The sequence below is a fragment of the Opisthocomus hoazin genome, chromosome 10, assembly GCF_030867145.1.
Source record: "Opisthocomus hoazin isolate bOpiHoa1 chromosome 10, bOpiHoa1.hap1, whole genome shotgun sequence".
NCBI lineage: Eukaryota > Metazoa > Chordata > Aves > Opisthocomiformes > Opisthocomidae > Opisthocomus > Opisthocomus hoazin.
Genome location: NC_134423.1, coordinates 7534594 through 7550236, shown reverse-complemented (window position 1 = coordinate 7550236; position 15643 = coordinate 7534594). Strand labels below are relative to the sequence as shown.

The window sequence follows — 15643 nt, the reverse complement described above, 5'->3', positions numbered from 1 at the left end:
AATCAGAGGCTGTAACTGCTTTGCTATATAAACCTTGTTTTGCTGACTAATAAAGGAGAACGATCAAACTCACATTGAGATTTCATCGTTACTCCGGGTCCGTCTCCCAGCTCGGGCAGTTGGGGAGGCCAGCGTGAAGGCTTAGAAATAAGAAAACCAGCACAAACCAGCTGCGAGTGCCAAGACTGGGGCTTTGCAAAAGGAACTGTAACGGGGAGGAGAAGCTGGGCTGCTCCTGGCTCCTGTAAGCCCTTTAAGACTGCAGGACTAATAATCGTTCCCAAGAGATGCCCCACAAAGGTAGCTGCCTCGGGGTGGGGGGATGGATGGTGCAAACGCAGAGCGAGCACTTGTCCAGACAAACTCTTCCCTGCCAGGAGAAGCGCAGAGGTCAGCGTTTTGCTGGCTCAAGCCCAGAGTCCTCACTAGTTGTGAGTACTGGTTTGGTTTTAACTCGTGGCTTGTCTATGTTTAGATCACAAGTTTAGAAATGGAGTTACTTGAAGCGCAGAAGAACAAACCTGAGAAGAGTGAGGAAGAAGAGGCATCGTCTGGAGCACAAGAGATGGAAGAGGTAAGAGGTTTTCCCTGGGAAACGAACTGTATTTTTTAGAAACGTATTAAATGAGCATCTCCCGTGTATGCTCTTTGTCACCGTCTTCTGAGAATTTCTGGCCCCTCGGCTCATGTAAGACCGACGGATGTCTCGGGAGGAGAGCAGCCAACGTGCCAACGCTATCTCCCCGATAACTCATCTCCCCGATAACTCATCTCTCCTGTGAGGTTGTCTTGCCTTCAGCCCTGTGGAGCCTGTTGACTTCCCAGTGAGGGTGAAGGGTTTACACATCAAAAGGGGCTTGACTCTTCTTTGGGGTTTAGTGAAACCTGGGCAGCGCGTCGGTGTGTTTACAAGGCTGTTTCCCAGCCGGTTTGGGACAGGCATTACTGCCCATTGGTCACTTGCCAGCCAGACGATTGGATCTGCCGGTGTGTAAGCCAGGCAGAGCTTATCGCATGTGGGAGAGGACCTTCCCAGGGTATCTTGGGTCAGGGGGAGGCCCCAGGCCCGCAGAGATGTCAAGCCAGCCCTGGGTATAATGTGCAGGAATCCTGCTGGCAGCTTCTGAGAACTGTTTTTCCTATCCTTGCTCTCTAGGAGACACATTTTCTGCAATTTTTTTCTCTTTTGCTAGAGTAAATGATGCTGTAGAAGTGACTCAATTTTGCTTGTTGCAGATGCTGGAAAGCTGTCAGGAGACGATAGAAAAGTTAGGAAGTCAGCTGGGAGAGCAGAGAGAACGGAGAAAGCAACTTGCATCTGAGCTTGAACTGTTAAGAGAAGACCTGAAGGCTGAGAAGAAGGCACTGGGCAGCCAGGTGGGTGTAGCTCCTGCAGTGGGTCTCCCGGCAGGAGGCAGCTGCCTTTGGATGACTCCATGAAACATCGCCAGCTGCCCTCCAAGTGCATTGCTTGACTCCTCTTGATGCACCTCTCCAGTCCAGCCAGTTTCAAAGCCTCTTTGGCCGATGGTTTTAAATCCATCTGCTTTAACAGAACTGTCTCTAACTCTGTAATATATTTTTCCTTTCAATGAATCTAATTACAAATCAGTAATTCAAAGTTTGTAGCCAAAGCCCCCTTCTCTAGAGGACAGAGTGGAAGGTTTCGAACTTGGGTATTTATTGCGGAGTTGTTTGTGATCGTAAGGCTCATGATCATGAGCCTTCGCCTCTCCATGTCACAACATGGCAGGGCACTTGTAGATTTGAGCCAAGACCTCCCCGCAGAGCAGCACCACAGTTACCCGTTAGCAGCAACTGCTTTTCTGGGTTCAGTCAACTGGCTAATTCTGAATCCATTTAACACGGGTCCCCTTTCATATCAGTAGTACTCTTTCTTAAGCAGAACATGGCCTGACAAGAAGTGAGAACACCTGAGAGTCACAGAAATCTAGATGAACAGCTTGCTGGGATCTCAGTGCTGCTTTTTGTTATGTGCCCTGCAGACCTCCGTACGCTTTGCTTGAAGTAATTTAACTGCTAGGTAGACTTCTGGTGGGTTGATCTCTGCTGGGAGAGTTGCTGTTGCTCTTCCAGTTGGGCCGCAGAGCACAGAGAGCGTGTGATGCCAGCAAAATTGCACAAGGGCTGAAAATTTAGGAGAGCTGCGGATCTGTGACCTGGATCAGGCAGACAAGGGGGACCCGAGGGAGACTGGCAAAGGCGGCGTTTACAGCTATTGCAAACCCCATTTTTTAGCACTCTGAGAGGCCTTAAAGCATATCACTTCCTTGATTGTAAGTAAAGAACAATGAAAGTCCTGAACTGTTTGCGCAGCTGCACATACAGGAGAGTCTTACTGGAGGAAGAGTGGCATCTAGAGGACAGGACTTCTGCAGTGCCACAAGACAACAAATTCACTTTGTGAAAGCTCAGGATGCAGACTAAGCCTTACCGAAGAACAGTTGAGGAAGGGGCTAGGCCAGTCCATGAATATAGATATGAAAAGGAACTGTCTGATTTGGGGGGTGCTGAGGAAAACGTGAAGAGTCCCTTTGCCTCCCAGTAGTTCCATCTACTCATGGTCCAAGGACCTTTTAATCAGAGTCATACATCCCTGGAAGTTTGGTTGGAATTCAGCCACCGGTTGGCCGGTGGTTTTGCCTAAGGAGAGGACTATTTTTCCATCAAAGGGATCATCCAATGACCTTTTTGAGACTGGGTGGCTGTAACGGTCTTTCAAATAGAGAACTTTGCCTGTGTTTGGTGGGATTCCTGACTTCACAAATGGGTTCATTCCCTTTTGCCGGAGTAGCTGTATTGGGACGAATCATTTACCAAAGGAGTGCTGGAAGTTAGCCTGGCATAAAATCGTTGGGTTCTCATGGGTGATACCCATCTGTGGTCAAGATTTGAGGTTGTTCAATGTTGTGTTTATCAGGAGGTCCAACACATAGAATGGGTGAGTAAATTGGATACTATTTTGTTCTTGTGCATTTTAATGATGTGCTATGAAGTGATGCTATACAAAGAGTTCTTTGCATTTGTTTGGAACTCTCTTCTTGTTTTTAAGATGTTTATGAACATTTGAGAGGAGAAAGCCTTTTCTGAGCTTGTAGTTAGAGGTGTATTACATCCGCTAACTCCTGTTGTTTCCTCACCAGGGGCTGCCTGACTCAAAATCAGAGTTTACAAGCCATTGTAATGACTTCCCGAGCCTCCAAAGAACATCAGCGAGCAGGGATCTCATTAATGTATCCTATGAGAAGCTACAAAGAAATAATGCTTTGTTAGATGCAGAGGTGAGAAATGTAGAGAAATCCAGGTTGTTCTGGTGTCTGATGCAGACAGAAGCTGCTAGTGTGTGCTGCTCAAATGTAAACAAATTCATCTTGGTGTAGATGAGAAGACCTGGAACTGAACTACTAGTACTAGCATACGCTCAGGAAGAACTATTGATTAAAAAGCTTTAGGAGTCAAAGTCATTGCTAGCATTAGTGGGATTAATAACATTTTTCTTTGAAGGATTTGGGTTCACCACTGCTTAGCAGGGGACATTGGACAAGGCAAATTGTGGTTCCAGTCCACTGTGGCATTTCCCTTGTCCTTATGCATTCCTCGTGCCTGCCTTTCTTGCCTCTTTTATTTTCTTGGCATCTTCTCTTCATGTCTCAGGTTCTGGGTCTGCCATTGCCTGGTATTAAGGCAGTAGGTGACGTTGAAAGCGGAGAGCAGCCGTCCGCAGAAAGTTGTGGTGGGTTGCCTTGGATGGAGGATGATCTCTGTGCAAGACAGCTGAACACACGCTTTGTACTCTTTCCCAAGAATTGCTGGTTCGGTAAAGAAATGTGGCACGTGTTGTAAAGCCCTGAGTGCTACAGATGGGCAACAGAAGGATGGAATCAAATACAGAAATGTGATTTGATGATAGTTTACACACAGCTACTTCCCATGCAGGAAAAAGGACTTGCACATCTCTCTTCAAGGGTGAAGAACTACCATAATTTAGCTACAGAATCACAAACCGTATCTTGATGGAGTCCCCAGATTGCCTTAAACTGCTCAAAAGATTTCTGTGAGACCGAAGAAGATCAAAGTCATGGTGTTTTCTGACCTTACAAGTCTCTGAACTCCTACAAGAAAGAGAACAGATTCACAAACTTGAGCAGAAACATGAAGGTCTATGTACAGATGAAAAGACGTATGAAGAACAGATGGCTAAAGTAGGATTTTTGGAAGAACAGATCAAAAACTTGAGGGATGAACAAGAGCTGCTCTGGTAAACCTTAACAAAGTCTGTGGTACTTTCTGCTCCTTATCTTTGCTGACTAAGTTTTTAGTTGTTTTTTTTTTCTTTTTTAAATCCCTGTAGTGCTGCTTCTGGCAAAAATGGGCACAGTAGCTTTGCGTCTTCCTTGGTGTGTAAGCAGCTCTCTGTAGAGATTCTGGTGAATAAGCGTTTCCCTTAGTGACATCCTGATCAGTCAGGTGTAAACCTTTTTTCCTCCCACTATTCCAGATTCTGTACGGCCTAAGTGAGAGCTGTCCTTAGGGAGGAGGCCGCTTCTCTTGGAGCGAGGCAATATTTGGACTAGCATGGTCCTCAAGAGCTCCCGTCGTGGGCTTGGGCTCCTCGGGGCTAACTGCTGCCAGCATCCTGCTGTGGATTTTGGTTGTCCTTGCAGGGCAGGGGTCGGGGTTGTAAATAAAGCTCTTACAGGTTCCCTGACTCCCCTTTTCAGTAGATCAATAGAAATTTGGAGTTGGAGCATCCATGCTCAGGCTCTCATTAGTAAGTAAAAGCTTGGATTAAATCCGGTATAGTTACAGTCAGCTAAATTTACCTAGATAACTAGGTACTGAGGTAAAGTAAAACCGGGATAAGACAGGTAGGTTAGCTTATAAGGACACAGAGTTTAGATTGAGGAAAGTTAGACAGCTCGATCGGGAGACCTGGGCCCGTACTTCCACCCAGCGAGGCGCTGTGCGAGCGCTTCTCTGCCGCTTGTGAGCGCAGAGCAGCTGACGTGGCCCCACGCGAGTGTTTCCTTAGCCAGCAGTTAGCCTGCACGTGAGTGACTGAGAGCTGACCCTTTGGATGCACGTGGTTTCGTGGGCCGGTGTCCAGGGCAGACTGACCCTTGCCCAGAACTGCTAGACCTGGGATTCATTTCCCTTTGGAGCCTCCCAAGACACTTGAGCGTTGCCTTGAGTGTTTCGCTGGACTTTCCTATCCCAAGTTTTTCCCCTTCAGAGGGTGTTTTCCCTTGGATGTGCATCGTTATCTCTCTCCTTTACTATTTCTACTTCAAGTTCTGAATTAGTAGAAAGCAACAAGAAGAGGGAGGAGCTAGAAAAGCATCTAAAAGAGAGCAAAGAAGAAAAACCCTTGTTACTGGAAGAAATTGTCCAGCTAAAACAAGATCTTCTGACTACCCGGGAGCGGGGTGATGGCATGCTTGGAGAGACTTTGAGGACAAACCGAGGCACGGTGCTCAGAGAAAACGGGTTACTCGTGTCGCAGAGCTCTGCAGGCAGTTCGGATGGGAGAGTTAAACAGGTACGGGCAGCTTTGCCATCTGCACCGTGCTCCTTTTCACCAGTTTGGTGGCAAAACCAAAGTAAAATGGACTGGAAGCCAGTTCTGTGCTGTTAGCGTGTAGGGGGGATGTGAGGCTGACTGATTTCCTTGGGGAAAATGATTGGAAAATACGAGTGTTGTCATTTCCTCCCGTTATGTTTATGGACATAGTGGGAGCTTGGATAAACTGAAGGGCCCCCTTGGTGTGCATGAAAGAAAGAAGTTACGCAGTCTTTCAATGTTTTAAACCTTTTTGGAGCTCTTTCTCAACTCCTTTTAGCATCGTGAGGCACGGAGCTGGCTCGCTGTTCCCGCAGCGGTCTTGCTCTTGCTGTAGGCAGAAGGTGTTCCACTTCCCTGCTCCTCCTTGCCATTTTCTGCCCTTATGCTCGGTGTCTGAACTCGTCCCACAACTGCTGCTCCGCAGCGGCAGCTTGCAAGCAGCTGGGGTTTGCTGTGCCCCATGCCCCTGTCTCAGTTACTGCTCTCCCATTGCTCTACCAGGTGGCAGGCAACACCCGTAGTTATCACTACGTTTAGCTGTGTTTTAAATGCAATTTGTTCACCTTTCTTACTGTGTGATCTAAAAAAGAAAGGGAAGGGCAGCGAGCCCTGCCAAAAGGGGAAGGATTGAGGAAGGTACCCAGGATGGGGATTCTGAGGAGGAACAGGGATTCCATGGAAGAGTTTGTAAGAGAAGAGAGGACAGGGTGGCCTGCATAGGCAGGAGAGTGGAAGGGAGAGGATCAGAGTTGTGCCGATACCAAGGAACAGCAAATCTGTACAGTTACAGAACACCAAAGTAAAATACGAGGTATAGAGGGGCTGCTGAAGAGGATCCCAACAGAAGCAGGCGGGGAAAAGCCCCACAAAACCTAAATGATCTCGAGGACAAATGACCTGGCCGGACTGCACAGTGCTGGATGAAGACTTGCCAGCTCGGGAATTTATCTGGGGATTTATCTTAGAAGGGAAGCTTGATCTTCAGTGGATTTCGTCTGGTCCCAAGAACAGAGGGTGAAGACGCAAAGCGGAAATGCAGATCAACAGATGGCCGAAAGTGATGCTGGGAAGAAAGGTTTTCATACGCCAGATGTGGGAAGCTCCCGATTTGTAGCTTTGAGCTGCAGAGATTTTTGGGACTCCACCTCCAGCTGCGTGGAGAGTTCACACACCTGGATGCAGGGAAAAAGCAACCTGCCTTAAGCAGAGGGGTCTAAAATCTCTGTGAAGCTCCATCAGATGCAGGGATCGAGATCATACGGAGCTCAGTTATCTTCCAAAAGCCACCATAGGCCGTTGGTGACCCTTTCATGGTGCCCAGGCTGCGGTCACATTGTACCAGCGTGTCTGTCCCCGTAGCGCTGCCAGGACTTGCTTTGCTTATCTGCCTCAGTGAGACTCTGGGCCAAGAGTGAAGAGCAGCCTGGGTGGTGTGGCTTTTGTTTGACAGGTAAGTTTTAACAGGGGATTTGTTCCCTCCTCCAGGTTTTTGCATCTTCTCCCTCAACTGCAAGAGTTGTATCAGCTTCTCGGAGGGGATGGACAGGGTAGGGAGCAGGACGTAGTATGGGGGCAGAGGAAATGCTTGCCTGGCTTTACCCATCTTCCTCCTTAAATGCCCTTAAATGCCACTGGCATACCTCTGCCTTTCTTAACGGCCAGTCTTTATCTTTCCTTGCAGTTGATTTCCAGGTAACCTGTGTCGTTTCGCTGTTCCTGCAGAGTCTGTCCGACGAGAGATTCCGGCAGCAGGAGGAAAAGATGCAGCAACTGTGGCAGGACTTGCGTCGCGTTCAGAACTTGTGCAGCTCAGCCGAGAGGGAGCTGAGATACGAAAGGGAGAAGAACGTCGACTTACAAAAGCAAAACCTGTTGCTCCAGCAGGAGTGCACCAAGGTAGGAAGAGAGCAGGGAGAACTGTTTGAGGAGAGCATCGCATCGTTTTACAGGCTGTGGGAGGTCTGAGGTGCCGATCAACAGGCTGGGCTTCGTTTGCATTTGTCCGTGCAGTACCTGGGGCTCTCAAGCATGCTGTGTCTCAGCTCCACAGAAATTGCACCGCCTCCAAATAAAACGTGCTGCTCCCTGTAGTTCTCTATTCTTCGCCGCTCAGTAATCCTGTTGCCCCTTTCCCGATCAAGGTATTTCAGGTGATACATATTAAAGTGCAAATTTAATTTTTTTTTCCTCTTTTGAAACTCAGGTCAAAGCTGAGCTGAAGCAAGCCCAGGCAAAACTCTCGGACACAACTGAAACGTGCTCCTCTCTCTCAGCACAGTGGGAAAAAAGCCAGCAGAAGGTCAAAGAACTCGAACAAGAGCTCCTAAAGTGCTCCCAGGCCGATGAAGTGCAGAGCGGTCTGCAAGAGAAACTTGCACAGGAGAAATCCAAAGCATGCGAAGCACAAAAAAAGGCAACTCGTCAGTGTGACCTACGCTAACGGGAGGTATGTTTTTCAGCAGTTTTGTGCAGCTGTAGTTCAGAAAGAAGAAGCACTAGCAGCTCATGGGTCGGTTCCCTGAAGTCCGTGTTGCTAGTCCTTTTTGAGATCACGTGGCTAAATATTTCAGGAAAAACCTCTGTTATTAGTGGGAGTATAATGAAGACAATTAGAAGCCAAATCTAGTGGCTCAGACTCCTCTCTCTAAAGCTCAGTATCTCTCAACATAGAGGCAGCAGGGCTGGCAGACACCGGGAGCCTGGATCATGTTCTTGCCGAGGAGATTTGCTGCTGTTTGCTATCTGGTAAATCGCAAAAGCTTGTGTTTTCCACGGCATCGATTCTGCCACGTTCCTGCTCTGGTCGTTGGATTCGATTTTGAAGTGTGCGGGATCAAATTAGGTGTAAAAAGGATTGTTGCTGATTCATGACATAGTATCTGATCCAAAATCTGGTAGCGGTTGGAAATGTTTTACTTTGTATGTCTTTGTGTCAAAGTCCATTAAGAAGTACTTCTGAGTAGGGGTGAGCAAATCTTTCATTCCCACGACTCAGATACTGAGGGATCAAAGGGAGTTCAATCCCTTGCATTCAGATACCATCCTGTAAATTCAAAAAGTTTAATCTGTGTCCAGTTTTAATCCAAGATTTCAAAACTCCAGCAAAAGCTAAAAGATTCCCAATACCAACTCCTGCTGGTAGAGGCCAGTGTTTCAGACAAGAAGCTCCTGGAGGAGGAATTGAAGGAGGCCCGGGACAATGAAGCTCATGTGCAGCAAGAACTTCACAAGGAACAGCTGAAAAGGTACACAGAGCTGGCTAAGGCCTGTGCTGCGTGCGGAGGGCAGGTGCTGGGCCAGCAAACGGTGCTGGGCCAGCTGTCTAGGTACATCCTGCAGCTCCATGCCTGGCCTGAAGCAGGCTCACAGTCACTGCACCGCTGGTTTCACCTCCTATCTCTCCTTTTGACCTGCCAGTGCCCCTGGCAGAGCTCCACAGGGTCCCCTCTTTGAGATTTTAAAGATTTTTGGAGACTTCAGCTGCCTCAGAAAGTGCCGGGCCCCTCCTGCCAACCCAGTGATTTGGTCTGCCGTCTAGACACTGGCAGTCCCCCTTCCTGTGCAGCTGGGTTTGATGATACCTCTTAGAATCATCACACAGAACCATGGAATCATGAAGGTTGGAAAAGACCTCTAAGATCATCAAGTCCAACCGCCAACCCAACCCCACCATGCCTGCTAAACCATGTCCTGAAGCACCACGTCCACACGTTTTTTGAACCCCTCCAATGGATGGGGACTCCACCACCTCCCTGGGCAGCCTGGTCCAAGGCCTGACCACTCTCTCAGTAAAGACATTTTTTCCAATATCCAATCTAAACCTCTCCTGACACAGCTTGAGGCCATTGCCTCTCGTCCTATCGCTGTTTACCTGGGAGAAGAGACCAACCCCTCCTCACTGCGCCCTCCTGTCAGGGAGCTGCAGAGAGCGAGAAGGTCTCCCCTCAGCCTCCTCTTCTCCAGACTGAACAGCCCCAGCTCCCTCAGCCGCTCCTCATCAGACCTGTTCTCCAGACCCCTGCCCATCCTCGCTGCCCTTCTCTGGACACGCTCCAGCCCCTCAATGTCCTTCTTGTACTGAGGAGTACCCTTTGACATGCCACTGGGACATGGGGACAACCAGGATGATTTCTTTCTACTCCCAGCGTTGCCCGGGGCAGGTGCAGAGCAGTGCATTGTTTTCTAGATTGCAGCCAGCCTTGAATTCATGGTGGCACGTCACGGGCTGGCCTCCACGTCGGTGTATCACTGTCACACCAACATGCTTTGAGGAAGCTCCTGGAGCAGCAGGTGGAGGAGCTGTGGCAGCAGCTCCAGCACTTGCGGGAGACGGAGGCATCGCTGGCCAAGATGCACGTGGAGCTGCAGGCTAAGACTCTGCACGTCCTAGAAGACGAGAAGAAAACTGACTCAAGGGAGGTGAGCTGTAGCATGGGTGGGTCCTCACCACCCATGGGGGTGCTGTGCTGTTGGCTGACTCCAGAGCAGACCACTGAGCTCTAGGGGAAAAATGGGACCATCCCAGTGTGAAACCTGCACCTGGGAACTGCTGAAACAGGGTCACATCCAGCCAGGTGCTGAACTCTTGCAGATCCCACTGATTTAAAGAGGAGCTGGAGAAAAAGCACCATCCCATCTCATGTAGGCTTCCTGGGAATGCAGCTCTGAGGGCAGACGAGGAGGACTTGGTGGCTTCTTCCCCTTTCCTTTCAGAGCGTGGAGGTTTTTGCAGGAAAATCTTGGCAGTGGGAGGACGCATTGCCTCGCTGTGGAAGCCCCCCTAGCAGCACAGAAGTCCCCACTCTCCCTTCTGTAAGGGGAGGAGGCAGTGGCCTTGGGAGGCAGAATGGGTGGGTGTTATCTGTGGTGGGAACCAGTAGGATTTATGAAGAGAAGCTTTGGAGACCAGACTGACAAGAGGCAGAGGGACCCCTACAGCTGAGGACACAGGTACACAAATAAAAAATAGATGTTTTCCAGCACCTCCAGTGTCAGAAGGAGAACCAGAAGCTTTCAGAGCAACTTTCACTGCTGAAGGATGAAAACAAAGCCCTTTACGAGGAAGGAGTCGGTCTCCTGAACCAGAAGGATCTGTGTGTCAGGTACCGGCTGAAGCGGCAGGGTATGTGTCGGCACAAAAAAACCCACCCAGGACCCGCCGTTCGGGTGTCTGGCCATGACACTGGATTCGACTGCCCTGTAGCCTTTCTTGTCTCTCCTGTTCGAGGCATTTAGCACTGGGAGGTCTGCCTTATCCCAACGCCCCTCATGCAGTTGTGTTACACGTCACGCATCTGCTGTCTTGTTCTCCTTGGCAGCTGAAGACAGCGCAGAAAGCGAAGGGGTGCCCAGGAAGGGCTGGAGGCACTGCTGCTCACGGTCTGGCACCGGCGGAGACGCCCTGTGGAGCTGCTCGTTTCTTCCCAGAGCGCTTTTGATCTAATTTGAAGCACAGTAGCCTTTTTGTCATGAGTTTTGAGCAAACGTGGGCAAATATCTGTTATGTGGTAGAGATTTTTCTTTTTTTTTCTTTTTTTGATGTTATTTTCCCTTCTGTCTCAGCTGGATAAAAATAAACAAGAACACTGCCTAAATGGGACACTTTTGAGGGGATGAGCAATGATCACAAGTCTCAGTAGAGACAGATATTTAACCCCAGTGTCGCAGCTCTAAGAAGTGCCCACTGAAGTAGCTCTTTCTGCGGCCTGTTTGCCTGACCCTTGCCGTGTAGGATTCTTCTTTTTCAGCCTTTTTCCCTCATACACGAGTAATTTCCCTTATCCACCCACCTCCCCACCCAGATAAAGAGCTTGCCCTTTCCCCGTTACTTCCAATTTTGGTGAATTTATAACTCTGATTGGTATAAAGAGCTGAGAGTGGTGAGCACAAGGATTTGTAAAGCTGGGAGTCAGTTTTGGGAATTCTTTTGGTCCTTCAGTCAGTTTCCATTTGGGTGACACTTCACAATATAAACTTTTGCAACAACAACAAAAAAACCCCGAACTGATCGGTGAAAGACGTAGTCCAGAAAGTCAGCGTGCTCATTCTGCCTTTAGCTGTGCAGCCAAAAGGAGCTGCGTAGATGGCTGAGGCTCCCGCTCCAGGCTTTGGAGAGCCTGAAGAAATACAGGACATGTCCTGCCTTGATCTTGACCCAGAACACAAAGGCATTTCACAGCCTGACGCTTTGTCTCTGCCTCCTCAGGAAATGTAACAAAATGCAGCTCCGCCACAAAGACAAGATCTGGAGAGCCAAGGAGACCTTTATCCACGAGGTGAAACAAAGGGACAGCAGAATTAAGCAGCTTGAAAATGAGCTCAGCGAGTCAAAGCTCCAGGTGGAAAAGGTGAGAGAACTCATCGAGGGCGGCTCCTGCGAGGGAAGGCAGGGGAGCAGGCTGTAGGGTCTCTGCGGGAGCATCCCTGCTTCCAAAAAGAGATGCAGCGTAGGAAATCAAAGAGGTGAGGTTTAGGAACAGCTGGTTTGCAGGTAACGGGATAGCACGGTTAACCGGCCTGAGGGTCGGAGCACAGCGAGCAATGCCCCATGTGCTGCTCCTGCTCCGTGGGCAGGACTGATGCAGCCCTGGGAAGCGGCTGGCAGTGCCAAGGGCCACTAGCCCATCCTCGTAGGAACTAGAAGCCAAAAGGAAATTCCTGGCTCAAGTTTGCCCTTGGGGGGAATCCGTGTCCTCATATCCCATTCAGAAACTGCCTAAGCTCCGTCGTCTTTCGCCTTGGAGATGTTACTGATGGGAAGTGACTCAGAAGCCACTTTTTGGGGCATGTTACATCAAATAGTGTATCGCTTCTAGGAGTGAACATGCTTGGTGGTGACCCCTTTGGCAGAGCACCTCAAGGTTTACAGAGGGCAGAGAAGAGAAAAGTGTAACCACTGGTGTTTGTTTCCTTCTGCAACAATGCTCAGGGGAAGGTGCTGATTGCACAGATCACCGCCGAGAACGAGAAATTACTCCAGGAAAGAAGACGGCTCCTCCAGAAGATATCTGACCAAGAGGAAATGCCTTGGAGCAACCAGTCTACGGCTGCCACCCTGCAGAGCAGGTAAACAGTGATGTCTGTGCCTCTTCCCAGCACTTCTCCGGTTTTACGGGCTACTCCTCGTAAGAAATCCAGAGGAAAGCCTGAACTGCACCCCAGTTACTAGTGCTGTGGCTTTTAATTGCTGTGGGGTGTAATTAGCCCCTTTCCCCATCAAAACCCATAGCATACAGGTGGAGGTTGTGGAGGTCAAAAGGCCTGAAGTTGAAAAAGAAAATGTCCCTTTGGAAACGTAGCATGGTCAGAAGGAAAATAACTTGTGCCTTGTATGTGCCACTTGCTCAGAGTGAAGATCCTGGACGAGGAGAATGTGCGGCTGCACGAGAGCAAACTCCATCTCTCTGACCACGTGCCCACCTCGCAGCACGCGCTGAGGAGCATCCACGCTCCCACCATGGAAGTGAGTCTCTGAGAGGACTTGGTTTCCGCAGACAGGTTGCAGGAGCTGAGGTCTCCCACGAGTCAATCAGAGAATCACAGAATACGTCAAGTTTGAAGGAACGCGTAAGGATTATCGAGTTCAACTCCTAAAACTAAACCAAATGAGGAAGAGCGTCGTCCAGATGCTTCTTGAACTCTTGAGTGAGGGTTGGTGTTTGTAGCTGTAGCTGAGGGTGCTGGAGAAAAGCCAAATCGATCCTCCAGTTGGGATGGAAAGGAGCACCAAACACACAGGAAATTGCAGCGGCTTTGTCGGTGAGAAGGGACTCTGTGGGGAGTTGAAAGCTCAATACTCTTGGCTGCACCATCCCCATCTGTGAGCCGAGATCCTTTTTGCGAGTACAGAAACGTCTCTTTGGCTTTTGTGCAGATCTAGAGTTGTTGCAAGACCTTACTTTTAAAATTAGCTCTAAAATGGGGAGAAATAACCCATAGTGGAGTGGTTGGGAACGCTACTGCTGTAAGGCAAAAAACCTTAGGCCAAGCTGACCCGTAATCTCGACGATGTTGAAGGGAAGGAAGATGTGCCTTCCCTAAAAACTCAGGCTTGGACCTACTAAATTAGGGAAGAACTTTGCGGGGAGAAATGGAGGAAAATCCAGGAAAGTGAAAGAATGTGTTTCAACAACTCTTCAGGTAAAAGAGGTGGATTTGGAAGTTTATTGGTACATTTTGAAATTGGGAGGGAGCCCAGTTTGGTTGGAAATGAGCTGTGAAGGATGAAAGTGCTGTTTGGGGCCTGGCAGCAAGAGCTGTCTGTGTGTTCCACTGGGTTTTCTTTCTTTCTGTTTGTTTCACCTGGGCTAGTTAGGGGTTTTTTTTCAGTTTGAATTCAGATCCAAAGGACAGATCTAGGATTAGTACCTCTGTGAGGCTGGAGTCCTGGGGAGACCTGGCAGTGGAGCTGGGGGCACTTTGCAGACCAAGACCGTATGTTGAAATTTGGAGTCTGACGCGCACTTTCCCCTCTGAAAGTCTCCGTTCCTCCTTCCAGGACTCGAAGAGTGTTAACTTCTCCGAACACCAGCCACAGAGTAAGGTGTTGCCATCTCTCCGTACCAGGTACCTTGGGGTAAAAGGAGGCGGCGGGGAATGCCTCTGTGCATGTGGTGAGGGAGAAGTTGAGCGTTACGGCTGCTCCACCCTGTGCTTTGACCTCCAAGGGTCTTTTTAAATTTTTTTTTTCCTTTGGTCAAATTGTAGGGAGAATGGTATTAAAAAGACTCTGAAACTAATGGGATGGAGAATTAAAATTTTCCAAATGTATCAGGGAACACTGAATCTCAGGGATTTAGAAATGAGCTTGGCGCACAGTGGTTTTGGAGGAGTGTCTTTACACAAGAGGTTACGAGGCTTAGAGGACCACTGCTGGCCAGAGCTGTGTGACCCACATCCCAGGCTATGGGGCAGGAGGAGAGCTTGAGCTGTTCCTCCACCGGTATAGCCAGGAGAACCATGATGTGTGCCAGAATGGGCAAGGAGAAGGCAGAGAGACTCTGTAGCTCTGCTGTCTGCTTGCTGGAGACCCAGCACAGTGGGCTTGGTTACAGACTTTGGGTGCTGTGGATGGTGACGGAGACTCTGAGTAGGTTCTGGGGCAGATGAGGGCCATCAGCTGCTTGGCTGGAGGAGGAGTAGCGGAGACTCAGTCCAAGCGAAAGGCATTGAGCATCACCCTGCACTGCCTCGCAGAGACATTGGGAGGAGTGTTGGGACTGTGGCAGGTGATGGAGGGTCAGATGAAGTTTGCAGAATGACTTAAGAGAGGAAATTTGTTTTCAGCTTCCCATCAAGAGAACCGCCAGACTTTCTCAGCACCCTGAAGGCCACGCCAGACATGAAGCCTGAAGGAGAAGCTGAAAGCCAAGACTCACCCTTTTCCTTATCCCCCTCTCAACCTTCTGAGATTGGGTACTTAAATGTTGCTTCACCTGGAGACACCACAGCCTCCCAGCTGCAGGAGGAGAGTCAGAGTGTCAGCTCTGAGAACTTCTAAACCGGGAGAAATGTTTGTAAAATATTAGCTGGACTGCAAGGTTTTGGGTTCCTGTTGCCATGGGATGAGAAGGACTGCAGGGGAAGAATTGCCAAATGGACTGACCTGGTGATTTCTGTGATATATTTCACCTAAATTATTCAACAGCTTTTTTTCAACTTACCCAACGGCAAGTGTGTGTGTGTATGTGTGTGAGATCCAAGAGCCACGTGGAGGCTGGAATTTGTAGACAAACTCAGTCAAATGGAAGAGGAGTGGGGTGAAGCATATCTTCCCCAGAGCCCTAATTACTTGTCCAGTCAACAAATGCAAGCTTCGTAAAGCAGCAGAAAGCTTAGTAAAGCAACAAGCTGCCAAAAGTTGAAAAAGGCCAAGTGCAAGGGGTGGGTGCAATCACACGCATAAATCCAGGCTGGGCATGAAGGGGTGGAGAGCAGCCCTGCCGAGAAGGACTTGGGGGTGCCGGAGGATGAAAAGCTGGACACGAGCCGGCGATGTGCGCTCGCAGTCCAGAAGGCAATCGCATCCCGGGCTGCATCCCCAGCAGCGTGGGCAGCAGG

The 15643-nt window shown here is 49.3% G+C and overlaps 1 protein-coding gene across 1 annotated transcript; it reads left to right on the top strand.

The window, feature by feature from the left end:
• The first annotated feature begins 326 nt into the window (after positions 1-326).
• On the top strand, positions 327-15250 carry LOC142362605 (coiled-coil domain-containing protein 30-like). The gene is made up of 17 exons (XM_075432040.1): positions 327-431; positions 476-574; positions 1237-1377; positions 3165-3302; positions 3676-3754; positions 4123-4279; positions 5314-5560; positions 7307-7480; positions 7788-7997; positions 8672-8829; positions 9856-10003; positions 10565-10686; positions 11790-11931; positions 12513-12649; positions 12932-13046; positions 14082-14149; positions 14870-15250. Exons 1-17 carry the CDS (start codon positions 327-329, stop codon positions 15081-15083), a joined length of 2454 nt encoding a protein of 817 aa, XP_075288155.1. The 3' UTR covers positions 15084-15250.
• Positions 15251-15643: the final 393 nt, after the last annotated feature.